The sequence below is a fragment of the Neomonachus schauinslandi genome, chromosome 5 (genome assembly GCF_002201575.2).
Source record: "Neomonachus schauinslandi chromosome 5, ASM220157v2, whole genome shotgun sequence".
Classification (NCBI taxonomy): Eukaryota; Metazoa; Chordata; class Mammalia; order Carnivora; family Phocidae; genus Neomonachus; species Neomonachus schauinslandi.
This window is the reverse complement of record NC_058407.1, coordinates 98,191,565-98,213,640: the sequence shown is the minus strand read 5'-3', so window position 1 is coordinate 98,213,640 and position 22,076 is coordinate 98,191,565. Positions and strand designations below refer to the sequence as shown.

Genomic DNA, 22,076 nt, shown 5'->3' with positions numbered 1-22,076 from the left:
CTTCTTCTTCTTCTTCTTCTTCTTCTTCTTCTTCTTCTTCTTCTTCTTCTTCTTCTTCTTTTTCTTCTATTCCTCCTCCTCCCCCTCCTCCTCCTCCTCCTTCTCCTTCTTCTTCTTCCTCTTCTTTGTGAAGACAGTGTTTCTGAAATTGATGTGACCATTAGATTTATCTAGAGCAATTGTTAAAAATTCAGATCCCCACACTCCACCCCAGACCTACTGAATCAGAATCTCTGGGGGAGACCTGGGATTCTGTACTTTTAACAAACTTTTGAAGTTTGCTTATGATTAAGCAAGTTGGAAAATGTGGGATTAGGACATCTCCAATTTAAAATTCTTGGCAAATCAAATATATAAGTGAAGGGAATGGTGGATAATGGTGCAGTTTAGAATAGATCTGCCTTTGTTAGCCACTGATAGTGTAGTATGATGTTTCAAATTTCATTGTACAAAGGAGTTATTCCTTGATTTTATTAAAAATGCAGATTCTGTAACTTCTCTTCCCCTATCTCTACCTGACTCTATGATTCTGATTTAGTTGATTTGGGGATAAGCCTGAATACCTACATTTTAAAATAATCATGACAATTCTGATATAAGAGTTTCTTGGGCCTTATTCTGAAAAATGTTAGCTCATTATCAATCTATTTCTCAGGTCACAGTTTCTTAAGAAGACTTAAATGTGTAGGACTCAGGATAGATAAGCTCCGATAAAGGTTTAGGAGAGGTGTGTTCTAGTGCACACCTGGCGAGGACAGCCTTGCAATAGCTCTGACAAATTCCCTTAACAGACTGCATCCCCTGGGACAAGAGATTACACATTTCAGAATTTGAAGAGGAAAATATTTCAAGAAAATTTGGATAGAAAACAATGCCCAGGATTACCTGAAATATTTTCTCCCCTGCCTTTCATTTGCAGAAGAAAGTATGAAATTGGCTACGAAGCAAGAAGAAAATGTGGACAACACAGTGGTGAGGGTGAAATACGAACATCCTGTTCAAAAGGCATTGAAAATCAAAGCAAGTGAGACTAAGAAGCACAAACCCAAAGAGTTACTCTTCCCAGACTCACAGCTTTTCAGGCAGTGGGGTAAGGATCTTTCTGAGGCCCATCAGAAAAAGGCCGAGGACCTTTTCCAGAAGTTTGGTTACAACGTGTACCTCAGTAACCAGTTGCCTTTCAATCGCACCATCCCAGATACCCGAGATTCCAGGTAGGACGGACCAAGTTTGGGTTGCCAAGGGACCTTGGTTTAAGTGGGGGATGAGCTTTGGGAGCAGTGAAAGTCAAGGGTTGAAAGAGGGTTGAGGAGTGGAAAATTGATGGGGAAGGAATTCTGGCAGGCTGACTGAGCAAAGTTCTTGTTTTTAATCCATTTTATAATGGCAGCTCAGAGAGGACAACTGACTGGTCCCAATGTTTACAGCCCCTCAGAAATGGGCAGAGATGTCAGAGAAACAGATCCTTGAGAACTGATGATGAGTCTAACTCATAATTGTACAGATGAGGAAACTGAGGAAAGACTTGTGCAAGTCACACTGAAGTTAACAGCTCTACTTGCTCCCATGGTGTTTTCCTCAAATTCTGTGTGAATTCCTCTCTGTTATTAATTCTAATTTAAAGAGCCTTCCCTGGGGCGCCTGGGTGGCCCAGTTGGTTAAGCGACTGCCTTCGGCTCAGGTCATGATCCTGGAGTCCCAGGATCGAGTCCCACGTCGGGCTCCCTGCTCAGCAGGGAGTCTGCCTCTCTCTCTGACCCTCCCCCCTCTCATGCTCTCTATCTCATTCTCTTTCTCAAATAAATAAATAAAATCTTTAAAAAAAAAAATAAAGAGCCTTCCCTGGGGCGCCTGGGTGGCTCAGTTGGTTAAGCATCTGCCTTGGGCTCTGGTCATGATCAAGCCCTGCATTGGGCTCCCTGCTTGGCAGGAAGCCTGCTTCTCCCTCTTCTACTCCCCTTGCTTGTGTTCCCTCTCTCACAGTGTCTCTCTCTGTCAAATAAGTAAATAAAATCTTAAAAAAAAAAAAGAGCCTTCCCTCTCTTTCTCCATCAGTTTCTTCTTCCCATTGCTTTTTCTTTCTTTGCTTCTCCCACCATTCTTCGTAAGTCTTAAAAATAACAACTTTGTTGAGATATAATTCATATACAATTCATCAATTTAAAGTGTACAATTTAATGGTTTTTAGTATATTCACAGAGTGGTGCACCATCACCGTAATCAATTTTAAAACATTTTCATCACTTCAAAAAAAATTCCATACCCATTAATAACCCCTCCTTGTTTACACATAATTCCTCATTTCTAGGCAACCATTAACTTTCTGTCCCTATGGATTTACCTATTCTCGACATTTCATTTAAGTGGAATAATATAATATATGGGTCTCTCATGACTGGCTTTTTTCACTTAAAATAATATGTTCTTTTTTATATTATTATTATTTTTATTATGTTCAGTTAGCCAACATACAGTGCATCATTAGTTTTTGATGTAGTGATCAATGATTCCTTAGTTGCATATAACACCCAACGCTCATCACAACATGTGCCCTCCTTAATACACATCACCTGACTGCCCCATCCCCCCACCCCCCTCTCCTCTGAAACCCTCAGTTTGTTTCCCAGAGTCCAGAGTCCAGAGTCTGTCATGGTTTTTCTCCCTTACTGATTTCTTCCCCTTCAGTTTTCCCTCCCTTCCCGTATGGTACTCCATGCTATTCCTGATGTTTCACATAGGAGTGAAACCATATGATAATTGTCTTTCTCTGCTTGACTTATTTCATTTAGCATAATCCCCTCCAGTTCCATCCATGTCAATGCAAATGGTGGGTATTCATCCTTTCTGATGGCTGGGTAATATTCCATTGTATATATGTACCTAGAATAATGTTTTTAAGTTACATTCGTGTTATAGTACGTATCAATACTTAACTCCTTTTATTGTCAAATAATATTCTTTTGTACAGGTACACCACATTTTGTTTATCTATTTTCCAGTTAGTGGAAATTTGGATTGTTTCCACTTTTTGACTATTAAGAATAATACTGCTCTGAACATTCATGTATAAGTTTTTGTGTGGACATATGTCTTCAGTTTTCTTGGTTATACCCTAGAAGTATAATTTCTGGATTATATGATAACTCTATATTTAACATTTCAAGGAACTGCCAGACTGCTTTCCAAAGTGACTGCATCATCTCTAGCAGTATATGAGAGTGCTGGTTTTTCCACATCCTCACCAACATTTGTTATTCGTCTTTTGATAATAGATATTCTAGTGATGTGAAGTGGTATATCATTGTGGTCTTCATTTAAATTTTCCTGATGTCTAATGATAGTGAACATCTTTTCACGTGCATATTGGCTATTTGTATATCTTCTTTGGAGAAATGTTTATTCAGAGACTTTCTCCTTTTATTTTTAAATTTATTTTAATTTTATTATGTTATGTTAGTCACCATACAATACATCATTAGTTTTTGATGTAGTGATCCATGATTCATTGTTTTATTAATATGATTTTGTCCAGTTTATCTAATTTTTTTCTTTGGTTGCTTATGCTTTGGATGTCATATGTAAGAAACTATAATGCTTAATGCAAAGTCATGAAGATTTATGCCCTTTTTTTCTAAAAGTTTTGTAGTGTTAATCTTACATTTAGGTTTTTGGTCCATTTAAAATTAATTTTTGGACATGGTGTGACATAGAGGTACAACTTCATTTTCTTGCGTATGGCCATCCAGCTGTCCTAGCACCCTTTGTTGAAAAGACTACTTTTTCCACATTGGATTGTCTTGGCACCCTTGTCAAAATCAATTGGTCATAAATATAAGAATTTACTTCCAGATATCAATCCTATTTCATTGTTTTATAGGTCTATTCCTTATGACATTAACTCACTGACTTGACAACTGTAGCTTTTGTAGTAAGTTTTGAAATCAAGAAGTATGAGTCTTCCAACTTTCTTCTTGTTCAAGATTGTTTTAGCTATTCTGAGATCTTGAATTTCCATATGAATTTTAGGATTAGCTGGTCAATTTCTACAAACAAACCAGCAGTATTTTGATAGGGACTAGATTGAATCTGTAGATCAATGTAGGGAGTATTGTCATATTAACAAATCTTTCAATCCATGAACATAAAGAATCTTTGCGTTTATTTAGGTTTTCTTTAATTTCTTTCAACAATGTTTTGGGTTTGGGAGTATAAGTCTTGCACTTATTTTGTTAGATATGTTTATCTTTTTGATACTATTTGAAGTGAAATTGTTTTCTTAGTTTCATTTTCAAATTGTTCATTGTAAGTCTATAGAAACACAATTTTTTTTTGTATGTTGAACTTGTATCCTGCAATCTTGCCATATTCATTTATTAATTCTAATAGTTTTTTTAGTGGATATTTTAGAATTTTCTATTAGACTATGTTATTTGTACATAGAGAAAGCTATACTTTTTCCTTTCCAATATGATGACTTTTATTTAATTTTCTTGCTTAATTGCCTGGCTAGAATCTTCAATAAAATGTCACATAGAAGTGGTGAGAGAGGGCACTTTGTTTTGTTCCTCATTATGGATGGGGGATGCATTAAATATTTCACCATTAAGTATGTTAGCTGTGGCTTTTTGTACATGCCCTTTATCAGAAATCTCATTCTATTTCTAGTTGGTTTAGTGTTTTTTTCTTTCTTTTTTTTTCTTGTTATGAAGGGATCAGATGTTTTTTCTGTGTCTATCAAATTGATCATGAGGTTTTATTCATTATCTATTGATATAGTGTATTACATAAATTGATGATAGGAAGTCAAACAAATCTTAAATTCATGGCATAAATTCTACTTGATCATAGTATGCTGTTGTTTCTATATGTTGCTGGATTTGGTTTGCTAATATTTTGTGTCTCTATTCATAAGAAATATTGGTTTTTAGTTTTCTTTCCTTGTGATATTTTTGTTTGTTCATTTTTTAAAAGATTTTACTTATTTATTTGACAGAGAGAGATTGAGAGAGAGAGAGAGCACAAGCAGGGGTAGAGGCAGGCAGCGGGAGAAGGAGAAAGAGGCTTCCCGCTGAGCAGAGAGCCTGATGTGGGGCTTGCTCGAGGACCCTGGCTGGGATCATGACCTGAGCCGAGGGCAGAACCTTAACTGACTGAACTACCCAGGTGCCCCTTTTTGTTTGGTTTTGTAACTAAGTAATACTGGCCTCATAGAATGACTTGAGAAATGTTTCCTCTTCTTCTATATTTTGGAAACATTTGTGAACAATTGGTACTAATTATTTTTAAATATTTGGTAGAATTCACCAGAAGCCATCTGGGCCTGGATCTATTTTGGTGGGTAATTAGTGATCAGTAATTCAATCTCTTTACTTGATATAGGTCTATGCAGATTTCTATTTATTTATTTCAAGATTTTATTTAAATTCAAGTTAGTTCACATATAGTGTAGTATTAGTTTCAGAGGTAGAATCTAGTGATTCATCAGTTGATATAACACCCAGTGCTCATGACATCAAGTGCCCTCTTAATGTCCATCACCCAATTATGCCATCCCCCCATCCACCTCCCCTCCAGCAACCCTCACTTTGCTCCCTTTAGCTAAGAGTCTCTTATGATTTGGCTCCCTCTCTATTTTCATCTTATTTTATTTTTCCTTCTTTTCCCCTATATTCATCTGTTTTGTTTCTTAAATTCCACATATGAGTGAAATCATATGGTATTTGTCTTTCTTTGACTGGCTTATTTTGCTTAGCATAATACACTCTAGTTCCATCCATGTCATTGCAAATGGCAAGTTTTCATTCTTTTTGATTGATGAGTAATATTTCATTGTATGTATGTGTATATATATACACCACATCTTCTTTATCTATTCATCAGTCGATGAACATTTGGGCTCTGTCCATATTTTGGCTAACAGACACATGAAAAAATGTTCAACATGACTCATCATCAGGGAAATACAAAACAAAACCACAAAAAGATAACACCTCACACCTGTCGGGATGGCTAAAATTAACAACTCAGGAAACAACAGATGTTGGCAAGGAGGCAGAGAAAGGGGAACCCTCTTACACTATTGGTGGGAATGCAAACTGGTGCAGCCATTCTGGAAAACAATATGGAGGCTCCTCAAAAAGTTAAAAATAGAACTACCCAATGACCCAGCAATTGCACTATTGGGCATTTATCCAGAGGATACAAAAATAGTGATTTGAAGGACCTCGTGGACCTCAATGTTTATAGCAGCACTATCCACAATAGATTTCTATTTATTCTTGAGTTGCTTTTGATAATTTATGTCTCTTTAGGAATCTGTCCACCTCATCTAAATTTTCTAATTTGTGGGAAGATTGTTTATTTATAGTGTTCCCTTATAATCTTTTTTTATTTCTGGAAGGTCAATAATGATGTCCCACTTTTATTCCTGATTTTAGTAATTTGAATATTCTTTATTATGTTCTTGGTCAGTCTAGCTGCACATTTGTAAATTTTGTTGATGTTTTCAAAGAGCCAACTTTTCAGTGATTGTCTCTATTTTTATATCTATTCTCCATTTTATGTATTTCTACTCTCATCTTTATTATTTCCTTACTTCTCCTTGCTTTGGATTTAGTTTGCACTTTCTATTTTCTTAAGGTGGAAGGCTAGATTATTATTCTTTTTTAAAAAATATACTTATTGATAGCTATAAATTTATTTCCTAGCTTCTCTTTAGCTGTATTCCATAAGTTTTGGTATATTGTGCTTTGTTTTTTCAGTCATCTCAATGTATTTTCTAGTTTCCCTTGCAATTTTTTTTGACTCAATGGTTACTTAGGAATGTATTGTTTAATTTCCACATATTTGTGAATTTTCCTTTTTTTTTTCTGTTTTCATCTCTAATGTCACTCTATTGTAATGAGAGAATCATATTTTGTATTAACTTAATCTTTAAAAAATTTATTGAGGCTTCTTTTGTATGCTAACAAATGATCTCTTCTGGAGAATGTTGTATGTGTAGTTTGAAAGTATGCTTTTATTGGGTAGAGTGTTCTCTAGATATCTGTTAGGTCTAGTTGGTTTGTAGTGTTGTTTAGTCTTCTGCCTAATCTTTTCTTGTTTATATTTTGCTTAGTTGTATCTATTATTGAAAGTGGGATATTGAAGTCTCTAATGATTATTGTTAAATTGTCTATTACTTCCTTCAATTCTGTCAGTTTTTATTTCATATATTTTGGGACTCTGTTGCTAGATGTATACTTTTACAATTGTCTTATCTTCCTGATGGATTGATCCCTTTGTTGTTATAAAATCTTCCCCTTATCATTACTAAGATTTTTATTTTAATATCTATTTTGTCTGATATTAGTATAACCACTCTAGCTTTCATATGGTTGCTATTTGCATAATATATCTTTTACTTACAATCTATTTTTATCTTTTTATCTAAAATATGTTTCCTGAAGATATAGTTGGATTTAAAAAAATGCAATCTGACAATCCCTACCTTTTGATTAGATTAATTCATTTAAATTTAATATTTTTATTGATATAGTTGGATTTATGTCTGCCAATTTATCTTTGTTTTCTAATGTTTCATGTCTTTTTTCCTTTCATCCTTTACTGATTGTTTTTTATGTTAAGTGAATATTTTCCAATGTAACAATATCATCCTTTTAATTATTTTTCAGTATATTTTATAGTTATTTTCTTAATGGCTGCTCTAGGGTTTATTGTGTACATCTTAACTTATCAGAGTCTACTTAGACTTATTATAATGAGATATAGGAAGGCTAGTCATATATAACTTTATTTAATCTTTTTTGCTATTATTGTTATACATATTACATATATGTATGGTAAAAAATAAAAAATATATACTGTTATAATCACTTTATATAGTTTTATCCATTAAAATGAGGAAAAAGGAGAGGAAGTATAAATTTATGAAGTTTGTTATTTATCTTTTAAGTTATCATGTCTGATTCTCTACACTTGTTCCTGTAGATTCAATTTACAATCTGGTGTCATTTTCTTGTGTCAGTACAGCTTTGCTCCCATCTACCTCTTTTGTGCTGTTATTGTCAAGTATATTAAATCACTATATCTTATAGGCCCAACAATTAGATATACTTTAAAAATATATAATTGCTTTTAAAATCAGTTAAGAGAAGAAATAGGCATTTATACTGTCTTTTATAATTGTGCAATTACCTTTACTGATGCTCTTTGCTCGTCTGTGTGTGTGTGTGTGTGTGTGTGTGTTGAGTTACTACTGTCTTGAATTACTTGTTTTCAGGCTAAGGAACTTAGTATTTCTTGTAGGTGGATTTGCTACCAACAAATTCTCTCAGTGCTTATTTATTTGCCAATGTCTTCATTTCACTTTCATATTTGAAAGATAAAAGATAAAAACTGCTTGGTTAATTTTTCTTTCTGCACTTTGAATATGTCATTCCATTGCTTTCTGGCTCTATTGTTCTGATGAGATATCAACTATTAATATCACTGGGGTTTCCTTGTATGTGGTAGGTTATTTTTCTTTCACTTCTTTCAAGGTTTTCTTTTTATCTTTGGCTTTCAACATTTTGACTACGATGTGTCTGGGTGTGTATCTCTGCATTTATCTTACTTAAAGTTCATTGAGCTTCTTGGATGTGTCTAGAAGTATTTAAATATGAGTATTTCTTTTAGGGGTTATGAAATATATCAAAAGTTGCAGCCTCTAAGTGCTAAGATCTTATAGCTGAATTCATCCAATATCAAATGAACATGGAATTGTGATCAGGAATTTTTTTCCACAAATTTTATTCCATTTATACTTTTAACCACCAGAACAAAAGAATCATCATTGAGGATCTGACCCATAATCCATGTAATACATGGCAGTGGCCTAATGTAGCATTTGAATGATGAATTGATACTCTTCGTCACATCACCCTAAGAAGATGATTCCTCAGCATCCCCTAATTCTCTAAATCAGAAGGTAACTGGCATAGCCATAGATGGAGATGTGAGAAGCTACTTTTTCACTGAGACTCACTCGTCTCAACATGTAGATCACCCCGAAAGCATTCAGAGAAACCTTTTTTCTGTACAAGGATGGTAATAAAATTTCACCTTAAAGCCAACTCCAGTTGATTGGTAGTGACTACCTGGAGTATTGTGGTAGGAAAACTTTTGAGTCCATATGATCAAAGGCATGGATGATCTGTTAGTGATGCCTGCCATCATGAGAGGGGAGAATGGTGCCATGTGTGTCAGTATTTGCTACTTGTGAACCAGGACACAAATAGGACCTAACACATTTTCTCCTAGGTTGATTGCATAATTTAGGTCTTTAGGTATGAAGATAATATGCTGGGACCAGTTGGTAACTGAAGATGCCTTGTATTTATTGATTTTGAAACATCCAGATTTAATTCCATAAGGATTAACTCATAAAACTGCTTGTCAGAAAGCATTACTGTGGATACAAAATATTTATGAATCAAGTATCTACATATACTTGAAAAACGTTTGAGTCACATCTGATACTACAAACCAAATGAGTACTCTTCCTCTCTGCTGTTCATAAAAAAAATCTTTGTGGCCCAGACATATATGGATTTCAGAGCTAAAGCATTCTGGAAACCATATGGTTTAAAACTATAGGAAGACCACTCCATTGACTTTCTTTGAGAGAAATAATTTAGTGAATTAGAGGTATTATTACATAGAATTACACAATAATGTAAGAATAGACCTTCTATGCCATTTAGTCCAGCTTCCTGCTAAGTGAGATGTCAAAGTGATTGTAATCACTGTTCCGCCACCTTTCTGGATAGCTATCTGAGACCAGAGAGATGCCAGCCCTGGCAGCCCTCCTGTTCTCATGTCCTCGCTTTGCCTTTCAGAGACCAGAGAAAGGCTACTCAGGAGAGCACTGTGTGGAATTGGAGAATCAGTCAGTTACCTTATTGAGTTTAGGTGGATGTTAAATACCAACAAATGATTAAACACATGAAAAGTCATAGCTTCAATTGTTAATCTTTTTTTTAATTTAATTTTTATTTTTTAAAAGATTTTATTTATTTATTTGACAGAGAGAGACACAGCGAGAGAGGGAACACAAGCAGGGGGAGTGGGAGAGGGAGAAGCAGGCCTCCCGTGAAGCAGGGAGCCCGATGCAGGGCTCAATCACAGGACGCCGAGATCATGACCTGAGCTGAAGGCAGACGCTTAACGACTTAAGCCACGCAGGCACCCCGAATCGTTAATCTTTAATAGGGAATTTATCAAAATGCTGTGGCCAGGACCAGCTACAAAATTTGCAGGGCCCAGTGCAAAATGAAAATGTGGGGCCTTTTGTTCAAAAACTATTTAGAATTTCAAGATGGTGTTAGGAAGGTATTAAGCCAAGTTAAGTCACTAAGTGTGGGGACCTGTGTGACTGCATAGGCTGCACACCCAGGAAGCTGGCCTTGCTGCAGGTGTAACTTGTCTTAGGGAATCCCAATGTAAGAATATATTTTGCAATTGTTTAAAGTCTGTTTCCATGTGTACATATCAGTTTATTTGTTATGCACAATGGTAGTTTCAGGTAAAGTTATGATATACATAAAGTTTATCTTTCTAGCTCTAACACCTAGAAGCTACCTTTTCTCTTCTCCCATTGCACCTTCTTGTTGTTAGGGGGAAGTGGGGTGGACTGTGGTTCTATATTGGAAGGATTTGCCAAAGATCAGTTCCTGTAACTGTCATCCAACTAATAAATATTTTTTAGGATCTTCTGCTGCACTACCTAATATGGTAGCCAGTAGTCACATGTGACTATTTAAAATTAAATTAATTAAAATGGAATTAAATAAAAAATTTAGGGTTTTTTTTTGGTTATATAGTGACATTATAAGTGCTCGATAGCCACACATGACTAGTGGCTATCATAATGGGCAGCACAGATTTAGAACATTTCCATCATTGCAAGAAATTCTGTTGGACAGAGCTGGTCTAACCATTCTAGGTCAGGTGTTGGGGAGCAAGGAGGAAGGAGAGATCATTCTTTTTGGAACTGCAGGAGCCACATTTCTTGCTTCCCTTGATATAAGGTTGGGAAGAGAATGTGGGGTGTGGATAAGAGAAGTGTTGGGAAAACATTTAGAACATAGCCAAGACAGTACTCAAAAGGAAGCATGGGAGACTGAGTGGAAAAAAGAAAATTTAAAGGTGGTTGATTGGATTATGTGGATTAGAGGGAAGAGAAGCTGAACAAAGTTTTAATCAGGTTTCAATTTAACTTAATTACCAACTCTTACTCTTGATTAAATACATATTTATTATATAATCAGTCTGTACTAGATATTAAGAACTGCCCCTGAGCTTGAAAGAATTTAACGTTCATCTGTCACACTCCTTTGCCTCTGCTTTAAATATTGATGACCCTCAGGCTTTAGCTTAAGGCTCTTTTCTGCATGTAACTTGAGTGATTTTATCCAACTCTTACGAATTCAACCACCACTTACAGGGTGATGACTCCTAAATTCACTTGTCTCCAATCCAGATTGTTCAGCTGTGACCCTGGGACCATATATGCAATGACCTGCTGGGGAATTCCATGGTGTGACTCACAGGTGCTTCCTACTCAACATGGCCAAACCAAAATGTATCAGTTTCTTTTTCTCCTCTCATTGTTCCTAGTTCAGTGACTGGTGCCACTGTTCAAGTAATAAATGTAAGAACAAGAACAGCAATAATCACTGAAGTAGTAATAGTAGCAGCTAACATTAAATGAGCACTTCTTTTGTTCTGAGCATTTTTGCACATTATTGCATTTTACCCTCATAATAATACTGTTGTGAAATAATAGAAAAAATATATTTGTCTCTGTCCCCTCTTCCTGACACAGAGCTAAAATCCTTGTGACTTCCTAAATGATGAGAACACTATGAGTATTTTATGTTCTAATGAGGTGACTCTGAGTGGATCCCTGGTTGGGGGCTGGTTATCAGAAATATCTACCATGATAAGGAGCTTGGAATTTTCAGCCCCATCCCTATCCCTCAGAGAAGGGAGAGGGATTGAAAATAGAATTAATATTCGATCATGCGTATGTGGAGAAGCCTCCATAAAATCTCAGTAGCATGGAATTTGGAGAGCACCCAGGTTGGTGAACACATTAGTAACTTAAATACTACTCAGGTCCAGACAGCTCCACTGGTGAATTCTACCAAAGTTTAAACAAGAATTAGCTTCAACTCCTTAAACTCTTCCTAACAATAGAAGAGAAGGGAATACTCCACAACTCGTTATATGAGGTCAGTATTACCCTGATACCAAAGTCAGATAAATACATTGCAAGAAAAGAAAACTGCAGAGCCGCATCCCATATGACTATAGATGTCAAAATCCTCAGCAAAATACTAACTGAATCTAACAGAATAGAAACAGGATTACACACCAAAACCAAGTTGGGATTTAAGCCAACAATATAAAATTGATTCAAACTCTGAAAATCAATCAATGTAATACATCATATTGATAGAATAAAGGACAAAAGCCACATTATAATGTCAATAGACACAGAAAAAAAGCACTTGACAAAATCCAACCTTTTCATGATTAAAAACACTCAACAAGCAAGGAATAGATGGGAACTTCCTCAACCTAGCAAAGGGCATCTATAAAAAGCCCATATCATTCCTAATGGTGAAAGACTGAAAGCTTTCCCTATATGATGAAACTAAACAAATATGTCTGACATCAACACTTGTATTCAAGATTTTAGTCAGGCAAGAAAGAGAAATAAAAAACATCCATCTTGGGATGGAAGAAGTAAAACTGTTTCTATTCACAGATGACATGATCTTATATAGGAAATCATAAAAATCTATTAAAAACTATTAGAATTAATAAATGAATACAGAAAGGTTGCAGGATGCAAGATCAATACATAAAATTTATCATGTTTCTACAGATTTGTAATGAACAATTCAAAAATAAAATTAAGAAAAAAGTGTCACTTAGCATCAAAAAATACTTGGGAATAAATTTCACAAAGAAGTGCAAGCTTGTAGATGCAAAACTACAAGACATTAGTTAAGAAATTAAAGATTTAAATAAATGGGAAACATCCCATATTCATTGTTGGAACATTTAATTTTGTTAAAATAACAACAGTCTCCAGGTTGATCTACAACTGGATTTTGGGTAGAAATTGACATGTTGATCCCAAAATTAAAATGAAAACACAAATGATCCCAAATAGCCAAAACACCTTGAGGAGGAATAAAGAATAGAGAAAAGAAGAATAAAGTTACAGGACTCACATTTTCTCTATTTCAAAACTTACTGCAAAACTACAATAATCAAGACAAGGTTTAACTGGTGAAGGATAGATATATAAATCAGTGGTATAGAATTGGTACCAAGAAATAAACTCTTACGTTAATGGTCAATTGATTCTTGACAAGGGTGCCATGATACTGTGATTTATACTAAGAAATATATATTTGGTCTTCACCCCTGTTCCTGACATAGAGTATCTAAAATCCTTGTAATTTCCTAAGAGATAAGAGAGATGAAAGTGTCTTTTGGTATCCTTAACAAGCTCCTTTCAGCCCTGAATTAATGAGGTGACTGTTAGAAAGCCTCTAAGGCTATGAGCTGGTTGCCATAGTAATGAACCCTATAATTGTAAGGTTGGGATATTCAGTTCCTCCTATATCTTCTGACAGGGGAGAGAGGATGGAGATAGACTTGACCACTAACAGGCAATGATCTTATCAATTATGCCTATTAAAGCATGAAGCATGCCAAGGCTGTGCTGCACCCCAAACTCCACTGGGACAGAAGCTCCTGTGCTCTGGACCCTTCAGAACCCTGGCCTGTGTATCTCTTCACATGGCAGTTCATTCATATCTTTTAGTATCTTCTGTAATAAACTGGTAATCTAATAAGTAAACTGGTTTCCTGACTTCTGTGAGCTGCTCTAGCAAATTAATCTAACCCAAGGAGGGGGTCTTGGAAACTTCCGATCTATAGCTAGTGGGTCAGAAGCACCAATAACAACCTAAACTTGTGATTGGCCTCCAGAGTGGTATGTGTGTGTGTGTGTGTGCCAGTCTTTGGGTGGGAACTCTTAACCTGTGTGATCTGATGTTAACTTCAGGTAGGTAGTATCAGAATGCAATTAAATTATAGGACACGCAGCTGGTGTCACAGAATTATTTGATGTGAGGAAAAAAAACCCACTATCCAGTCATCAAAGTTTTCATTATGAGTAGTGCTGTGAGTAGAGAGAAAGAGATACACAGGAGAGTTTTTCCTCTTTACAGGTGCTAAGACAACTGAATGGGGGTAAGAATTATCTCTTCAACAGATGGCACTGGGACAACTGGTTATTTATATGCAAACAGATGAAACTAGGTCCTTACATCATACCATACATAAATATTAACTCAAATGATCATAGATGTAAATAAAACTAAAGCTCTTAAGAGAAAACACAAGATTAAATCTCAGAGATCATGGGTTAGTCAATGGTTTTTAGATATGACACCAAAAGCATAAGTGATAAATGATTGAAAAGCTGGACTTCATCAAAACTGAAAAATTTTTGCAGCAAATAATATCATCAAGAAGGTTAAAAACAGCTCATAGTGTGGGAGAAAATACTTGCAAACCATATATCTGATAAAGTGCTTGAATCTAGAATACATTAGTAGCTCTTATAACTCAATAATAAAAAGACAAATAACTAAATTAAAAATAAACAAAGGACTTAGACGATGTTCCAAAAAAGATACACACATGGCTAACAAGCACATCTGAAACTAATGATATAGTAACTATATATTAACTAATGGAATTTAAATAAAATAAGTTAATAAAAGAAAAAAAAAGATGCTAAACATCATTACTTATTAGGGAAATGGAAATTAAAGTCACAGGGAGGTAATACTTCACACCCACTGGGATGACTATCATCAAAATGACAGATAATGACAACTGTTGTGCAGGATGTGGAGAAATTAGGACACTCGTTCATTACTGGTGGTAATGTAAAATGGTTTGGAAAACACTACAGCAGCTCATCAAATTGTTAAACAGAGTTGTCCTATGACTTAGCAATTGCACTCTTAGGTGTATATATAAGTGAAATGAAAATATATGCCAACACAAAACTTGTTCAAGAATGTTCACAGTGGCATTAGCAACAGCCAAAAAATGGAAAATATTTTAAATGTCCAACAACTGATGAATGGATAAACATGTGGTGTATCCATGCAATGGAATATTGTTTGACAGTAAAAAGGAATGAAGGTCTGGTGCATGCCACAATGTGGATGAACCTTAAAAACATTATGCTAAGTGAAAGAAGCTAGTCATAGAAAACCACATATTATATGTTTCCCTTTATATGAAAAGCCAGAATAGACAATTCTATAGAGATAGAAAGTAGATTAGTTGCCTTCGGCTGAAGGGAGTGGGGGTGAAATGGGTTGGGGAGAAATGGACTGGTAATAGGTATGGGGTTTCTTTTTAGTGTGATGAAATGTTCTAAAATTTGACAGTGGTAATTGTTGCTCAACTCTGTGAATGTTATAAAAAACACTTGTATACTTTTAAATAGGTGAATTTTTATCATATATTAAGTGTATCTCAATAAAGATGTTAAAAGTAAAGAATAAGCTAGTTCCTGGCATATGGTAAGCATTTAATAATGTAAACTATGAAAACTATGAAATTAAAAAAATGTGTCAAGCATAATTCTTTGAACAGTTCCCCACTTCTCTACAGTGGTGAAGTAGAGGTTTGTGTCAGAAATGACTGACAGCCTGAGAATATGGGGAAAAGATGGTGGCAATGACAGAAGACTTCTGGCAAGAAAGCAAATTTAGAGATGGGGGAGGAATAAGGAATATTTTTGGGAGAATGTTGGATGTTCAAGTTGATCCATCTACTGAAGATTAGTATGAAAGACAAGGATTTTATCCTCATAACAGGAAAATTTTGGTTAAGCAAATATAAGATCTTGCTTCAGTGACAATCACCTTAGAGTTTCCCTTCCTAATGAGTTTGGGGGTTGGTGAGCCGATTAATATATTAAAGCATCATATATAGTGAAGGGATAGATTGGATAGTAATGTTTAAGTAATTTTTAAAAAGTTTTTAAAAAGTAACGTGGTTATTTAAAATGGTTTCTTATAGGTGTCTTCAGAAGACATATCCTTCACAACTCCCATCCCTTGGTGTCATTCTCATATTCATGAATGAAGCTCTGTCCATTATACAACGGGCCATCACTAGTGTCATCAACCGCACTCCCTCTCATTTGTTAAAGGAGATCATCTTGGTGGATGATTTTAGCTCAAATGGTGAGCAACTTGATCAAAGAATAATAGTTTATTGACTGCTGAGCTGGAAAAGAGTTTTATCTTAGAGTTTAGGACACTTTAGGTTCCTCATATAGTGAAGAGAAGGGGATCATTTATTGAGGTCGTATGTGCTGGACACATTAATCTTCACAAAGTCAAGGCAGGGGATCATCACCTTGATTACATAGATGGGGAAGCTAGGACACAGAGAGATAGATTACATAATGTGCCCAAATTGCAGAGTGAGTTAATGGTGGAGCTGACTCAAGTCCAGGACTGAGTGACTCCGAAGCCTTTCTATGCACCATGATGGAGACCTAAGGGAGTAAACTGGGGTCCAAAATTAGACCTCAGATACCAAGAAGGGATTTAGAACTGTTCCCTATGAGGAAAAGCAATCTTTCTGTGTAATTAAACCCAGAGAAAATGGAGCTTTGGATGCTGAGACTCTTCACAGTGGCAATGTTTCTTGCTCATAGCATGCCCCCTCCCCATCCCTATCTAGTTCACCCAGCGGGGACATGAAGAATTGGGAGATAGTGGGCAAAACATGAATGTTGGTAATAATAGCTATCTCATAAACTGCAAGGAGAGTTACATGAGATAATCATGGCAGCTAACATTGTTCCAAGCACCTTATGTTTGTTAACTATTTTAATCATTACAATAACCTATGAGGAGGAACCACTGTTTTGGTCATTTTACAGCTGCAAAAACCTAAGGCATAGTCTGGTTAAGGAATTTGCTAAATATTGCAATGCTGGTAAGTGACAAAATTGAGATTTGCAGAGTGCAGAGCCCTATCTCTAGCCACTATGTTCACTGATATAATATGTAGGTGATGAACAGTATTTAGCACATAGTAACCTCTCAGCCAGTGTTAGCTCTTAGTTTTTTAAATTTTGAAGAACTAGAACAAAGTCACAGATTTGCGCTAGCAATAAGGAAGAAATTTCTGAGAGTAAGGACTATGGAGTGGCTGCTCATGGGAGGCAGAATTTGTTCCCTCTCTGGGGGATCTTTAAGTACGAGACAGGTACTTATTGCAGATTCACATTAGGGGCAGTTTTATATATATATATATATATATATAACCTAATATATATAACCATATATATATATATATATGACCTAAGAGGAAGAGGCAAATGACCTCTAAACTTTCCTTTTTGGATTTCCAGACACTAAAAATACTCCTTTTCATGTTTTAAATACCTTCCTTTCTTGTCATTTCAATATAAATGCACAAAAAAATAAGAAGGTACAGTTCTTAAGCAGAATTCCATTGAAAACCAAAGAAAAGAAAATGGCTGACTTCATTCCTTTCTGTGCAGGCACACCTAGTTTTTGAGTAGGAAATAAGAACTTGATTAGAAAGACCTCTGTCCTTGACATCTGGACACACCCTGGCTCCACTCCCTGTCTCTGTGAGATGATCTGAGGCAAGCCGTCTCACCTGTCTGAGACTCAACTTTTTCATGGGGCAAATGTAAGGACTGAGCTGGGGGACCCCTGAAGATATCATTTCCTGTGGAAAAAACAAATCAATGGCTCTTTAATTCCACATTCCATGAAGAGTAGATAAGAATTAATTCAAGATTTCTACCTATGGAACAGTGAAATCAAAAGATACAAGATTACAAACGTAGGTAGACACATAAAGAGAAGTCAAGCAAAACTCTGGATCGTTCCAAACCATTCCCTTATCATATAATACATCTCTCTCACTTTGGTCAGGAACCCATTATGCTTTTCATAGAGATAATGTGTGAATTGGCAAAGAAGAGGGGACTGTTAGTCCTTCTTTGACTGGTGTCCCTGGGACAGGGATTAATTTCTCTCTCCTTAACCATAAAATATCAACTAGATTGGTCCTACACTGAACAGAACTTAAAAATCTGTTTTGTGTTAAATTGAGGAAAATAAATGGAAGTCTACCACATATGCCACAAGAGAAACTTACTATTCATTTGACTTTGTGGGGCAAGTAATTCAACTACTCCATGTCTCCACTTCCTCACCTGTAATACGGGGGAAATAATAGTGTTTACCTGATAGGACAATTTTGAAGATTAAATAAGACATGTGAAGTCCTCAACACAGGACTTGCTCCCAATAAATGTTAACTAGTGTTATTACTCCTTGTTTACCTCAGTATCATTTGTAGTACTGTTGAAATGCCATAACTTGATTATGTCCCTGTCCTTTTCCCCCCTAGATATGAAGCTTAATTTGTATCAGGTCAAATGTTTCAAGTGTCAACAGAGCTAATCCAACTATTTCAGAAATTGTATTAATATATGTGGGATTCTACATATTCGCTCCAATTTTAGGCAAATTTTATAACTAACAACTATTTATTTTGTACCAAAAAACAAGCACTATGCAAGGAAGATTTCAAGAAGTTCCCATATTAATTTATGAGGCAAGACATACCTATGGAAAGATATTTCAGTATATGAAGAATGGTGTGTCAAATTGAGTGAGCTGTCAGTGAATGCAAGAAAGCCTGGAGAAATGGCTGGGATGAACTAAAGAGGCTTCCTGGAGGAGGAGGACTTGGATTGGGACTTGAAAATTTGGTAGGATTTAGAAAAGCAAAGAAAACAATGGAAGACTGGGTGTGTGTATGTGGGTGTGGGGGATAGAGAGTGATGAAAAGAATGATATGAGCAAATCTGCAGAAGCCAGAAGCACCCTGAGCTGAGCATCCTGGAATAAAGAGTTTGGGGGCAAAGAGGACCAGTGGGAGAGCAAGGCTGAGAAGGGGGCCTAAGTTTACTTTAGAAGATCCATTGAAGGGTCTTTAATTCTTGTGCTGGACTGTAGGCATTATTTCTGAGAGGATGACTCAGAATCTACAACTCATAAAATTTTGGAATTGGAAGGATCTTGGCATATTATTCAGCCTTTCTTTCTAAGTTGAGGAAACAGAGATCCCCAAATGGGAAGTGACACAGAAATAGATAGTGAGGGAGGTTGAATTACACACTAGGTATCTGGGGTCTATGGCAAACTCTTTTTTCTCTTTTTTCCTTTTTTCTTTTTTTTTCCACCATTTTGGTTCACACAGTTTATTTAAGAACTCATACAGAATACTCAAGATAAATGATTTTTAATCCTCATCTTTAATTCTCTTCTTTATCCCAGTTAATCTGGAAGTAATGTAATTCCTAATTATGCTGTTAACAACTATGTACAACCAACCACACAGAATATTCTTCATATTTCTTGGTGAGATTTTTCTAATGCCTTTTAGAAAAAGGTACCTCAGAAGTTATGGTAATCCTGCTCTTGCTCCTTTCAATGATTATAACACCTCTACCAGGATTCCCAGGTTTTCCATTCACTTTGATTTTTTCTTGAAGAAATTGCTAAAAAAATAGGCAGAATCCATGATTCTCCTACAAGGTGGGTGCCATCAAGGGTGAAATTCAGAACCTGCTCCCTCCCCTCACTTTGCCACAAGCCTTTTCAGGGGCACCATGGTGGCAGAAGAAGAAAAAAACATGGCAACTCCTTCTGATTGCTTCCTGAAAGTAGTGACTGGGTAAGTGTAGGGACTTTCCAGCTTGGTTTCTCACAGTTGGAGCAAAAGCCTTCAGATCCACTGGCTCTTTTTATTTTATTTTATTTTATTTTAATTTTTAATTTTTTTTAAGATTTCTTTTCTTTTTTTTTTATTCTTATGTTAATCCCCATACATTACATCATTAGTTTTAGATGAAGTGTTCCGTGATTCATTGTTTGTGCATAACACCCAGTGCTCCATGCAGAATGTGCCCTCCTCAATACCCACCACCAGGCTAACCCATCCTCCCACCCCCCTCCCCTCTAGAACCCTGTTTGTTTTTCAGAGTCCATCATCTCTCATGGTTCGTCTACCCCTCCAATTTGCCCCGCTTCATTCTTCCCCTCCTGCTACCTTCTTCTTCTTTTTTTTTTTTTCTTAACATATATTGCATTATTTGTTTCAGAGGTACAGATCTGAGATTCAACAGTCTTTCCACTGGCTCTTTTTAAAACCTTCAGTTACTGAGTCAGTCTTCCTGGAGTGCAGCTGGGAAAGTTCTAACATAGGGCAAACTTTTGTGCCACAGTCATGTAGGTATTGCTTCCAGATCTTGGTCATTCCAGCACTCACAAATCTACTCTTCTTCTGAGAGAGGAACCAGCAAGAATTTCATCTCTGGGCCCTTGGAAGAGAGGGATAGAGAGAGATCATGATAAATCCAACCAAGTACACACATAGTTCTTGAGGCAGCATGGCATGGTGGTTAGACACAACATGGGCTCACATCCAGGGTATGCCACTTATTGGATGTGTAACTTGGAGAAGTTTCTTACTCTCTCTGTGCCTCAGGGTTTTTTTTGTCTGTAAAGTGAGGATACTGAAATACCTACCTCATAGGATAATTTGAAATTTAAATAAATTAATGTTATCAATGGAAAACTCAGTCACTTGGTTAGATATTTTAAACACTGCTTAGTGATTTGCATGCAAGTTTTTCTCACACATATGAGGAAGTCAACTGGTAGGCTGAGTCAAAGAACAAATTTATAGACAGCCTTTATAAAAGACAGGGGAAAGAAGGAAGAAAAAAAATGGAAACAGTCTGGGAATAGTGAATCCTGTTTGCATAATTTAGGGCACAAAGTCATTAGCTAGAAGCTGGAAAAGTGATTAGCCTGGGCATTCTGTCCAAAACTGGTCCTTGAGTAGGCCAAATAGAAATATGTAAAATAAGACAAAACAGTTTCAGTTGTTTATGGATTCTCCAGAAAATCTTGAGAGTTTAGCCACGGGGAAGACATTCCAGGCTGTCTCCACAATGTCTGTTCATCAGCATCTCTACCTTAGCTAGGTCAGGTCTATCTATTCATTCTTGTGAGAATTCTCAATACACATAAAGCTTATATAACAATCCTTGTTACATGGTAAGCGGTATGATTATTCTAAGGTAGTTAAACTTCAAGGGAAATGAGATTAGGAATGGAGCATTAAGCCTGAGGATAGAATGGAAAGAAGTAGGTGCAGGGGAAACACTACTTATTTCTCAGTCAAGATGGTAGAATTGCTCAATCTAAACTGGAGGTAGTCCAACCACTACTCTATAATAGTATGAAATTTCTACACCACATTGATTATTGCACTCAGAATTTCTATAGGTGTGCATTTGGTTGGCAGGAGAACTAAAGGTATACTTGGATGAGAAGATTAAACTTTACAACCGGAAGTATCCAGGACTACTAAAAATAATACGGCATACGAAGAGAAAAGGTCTTGCTCAAGCACGCAACACTGGCAGGAAAGTGGCCACAGCTGATGTGATTGCCATCTTGGATGCTCATGTTGAAGTGAACGTTGGGTGGTAAGGCTCCAGGAAGTTTCTTCTAAGAAAGGGGAAAAAGGAGATGCTGAAAATGTACTACATACAAGACAGCATATTATGGAAATAGGGAAAGACAGCACCAGACCTCGAACAAAGAAAAGATCCAAAGACAGGGTGTTTTACTCAGGGATTCATAACACTAAACTACTAAAGAAGTAATAGTTTAGTGTTAGGAAAAAACAACAACCAGAACAAAAACAAAAAACAATGGGCTTGGAGTGTTGACAACTGGATTCTGACCCTGACTTTGCCAAACAACTTTGTGACTTTGAATAAGTCACATTTAACTAGACATTTATGTCCTTAACTATAAAATGAGGAAATTGTCTTTTGATGATTCCTAAGG

General features: G+C 36.1%; 1 protein-coding gene across 1 annotated transcript in view; it reads left to right on the top strand.

The window, feature by feature from the left end:
* Positions 1-22,076, top strand: part of GALNT8 (polypeptide N-acetylgalactosaminyltransferase 8) — a 44,266-nt gene that overhangs the window by 6,080 nt on the left and 16,110 nt on the right. The window contains 3 exon segments of the mRNA XM_021690419.1: positions 920-1,214; positions 16,171-16,337; positions 21,526-21,709. Of these exon segments, the coding sequence (XP_021546094.1) occupies positions 920-1,214; positions 16,171-16,337; positions 21,526-21,709 (646 nt within the window).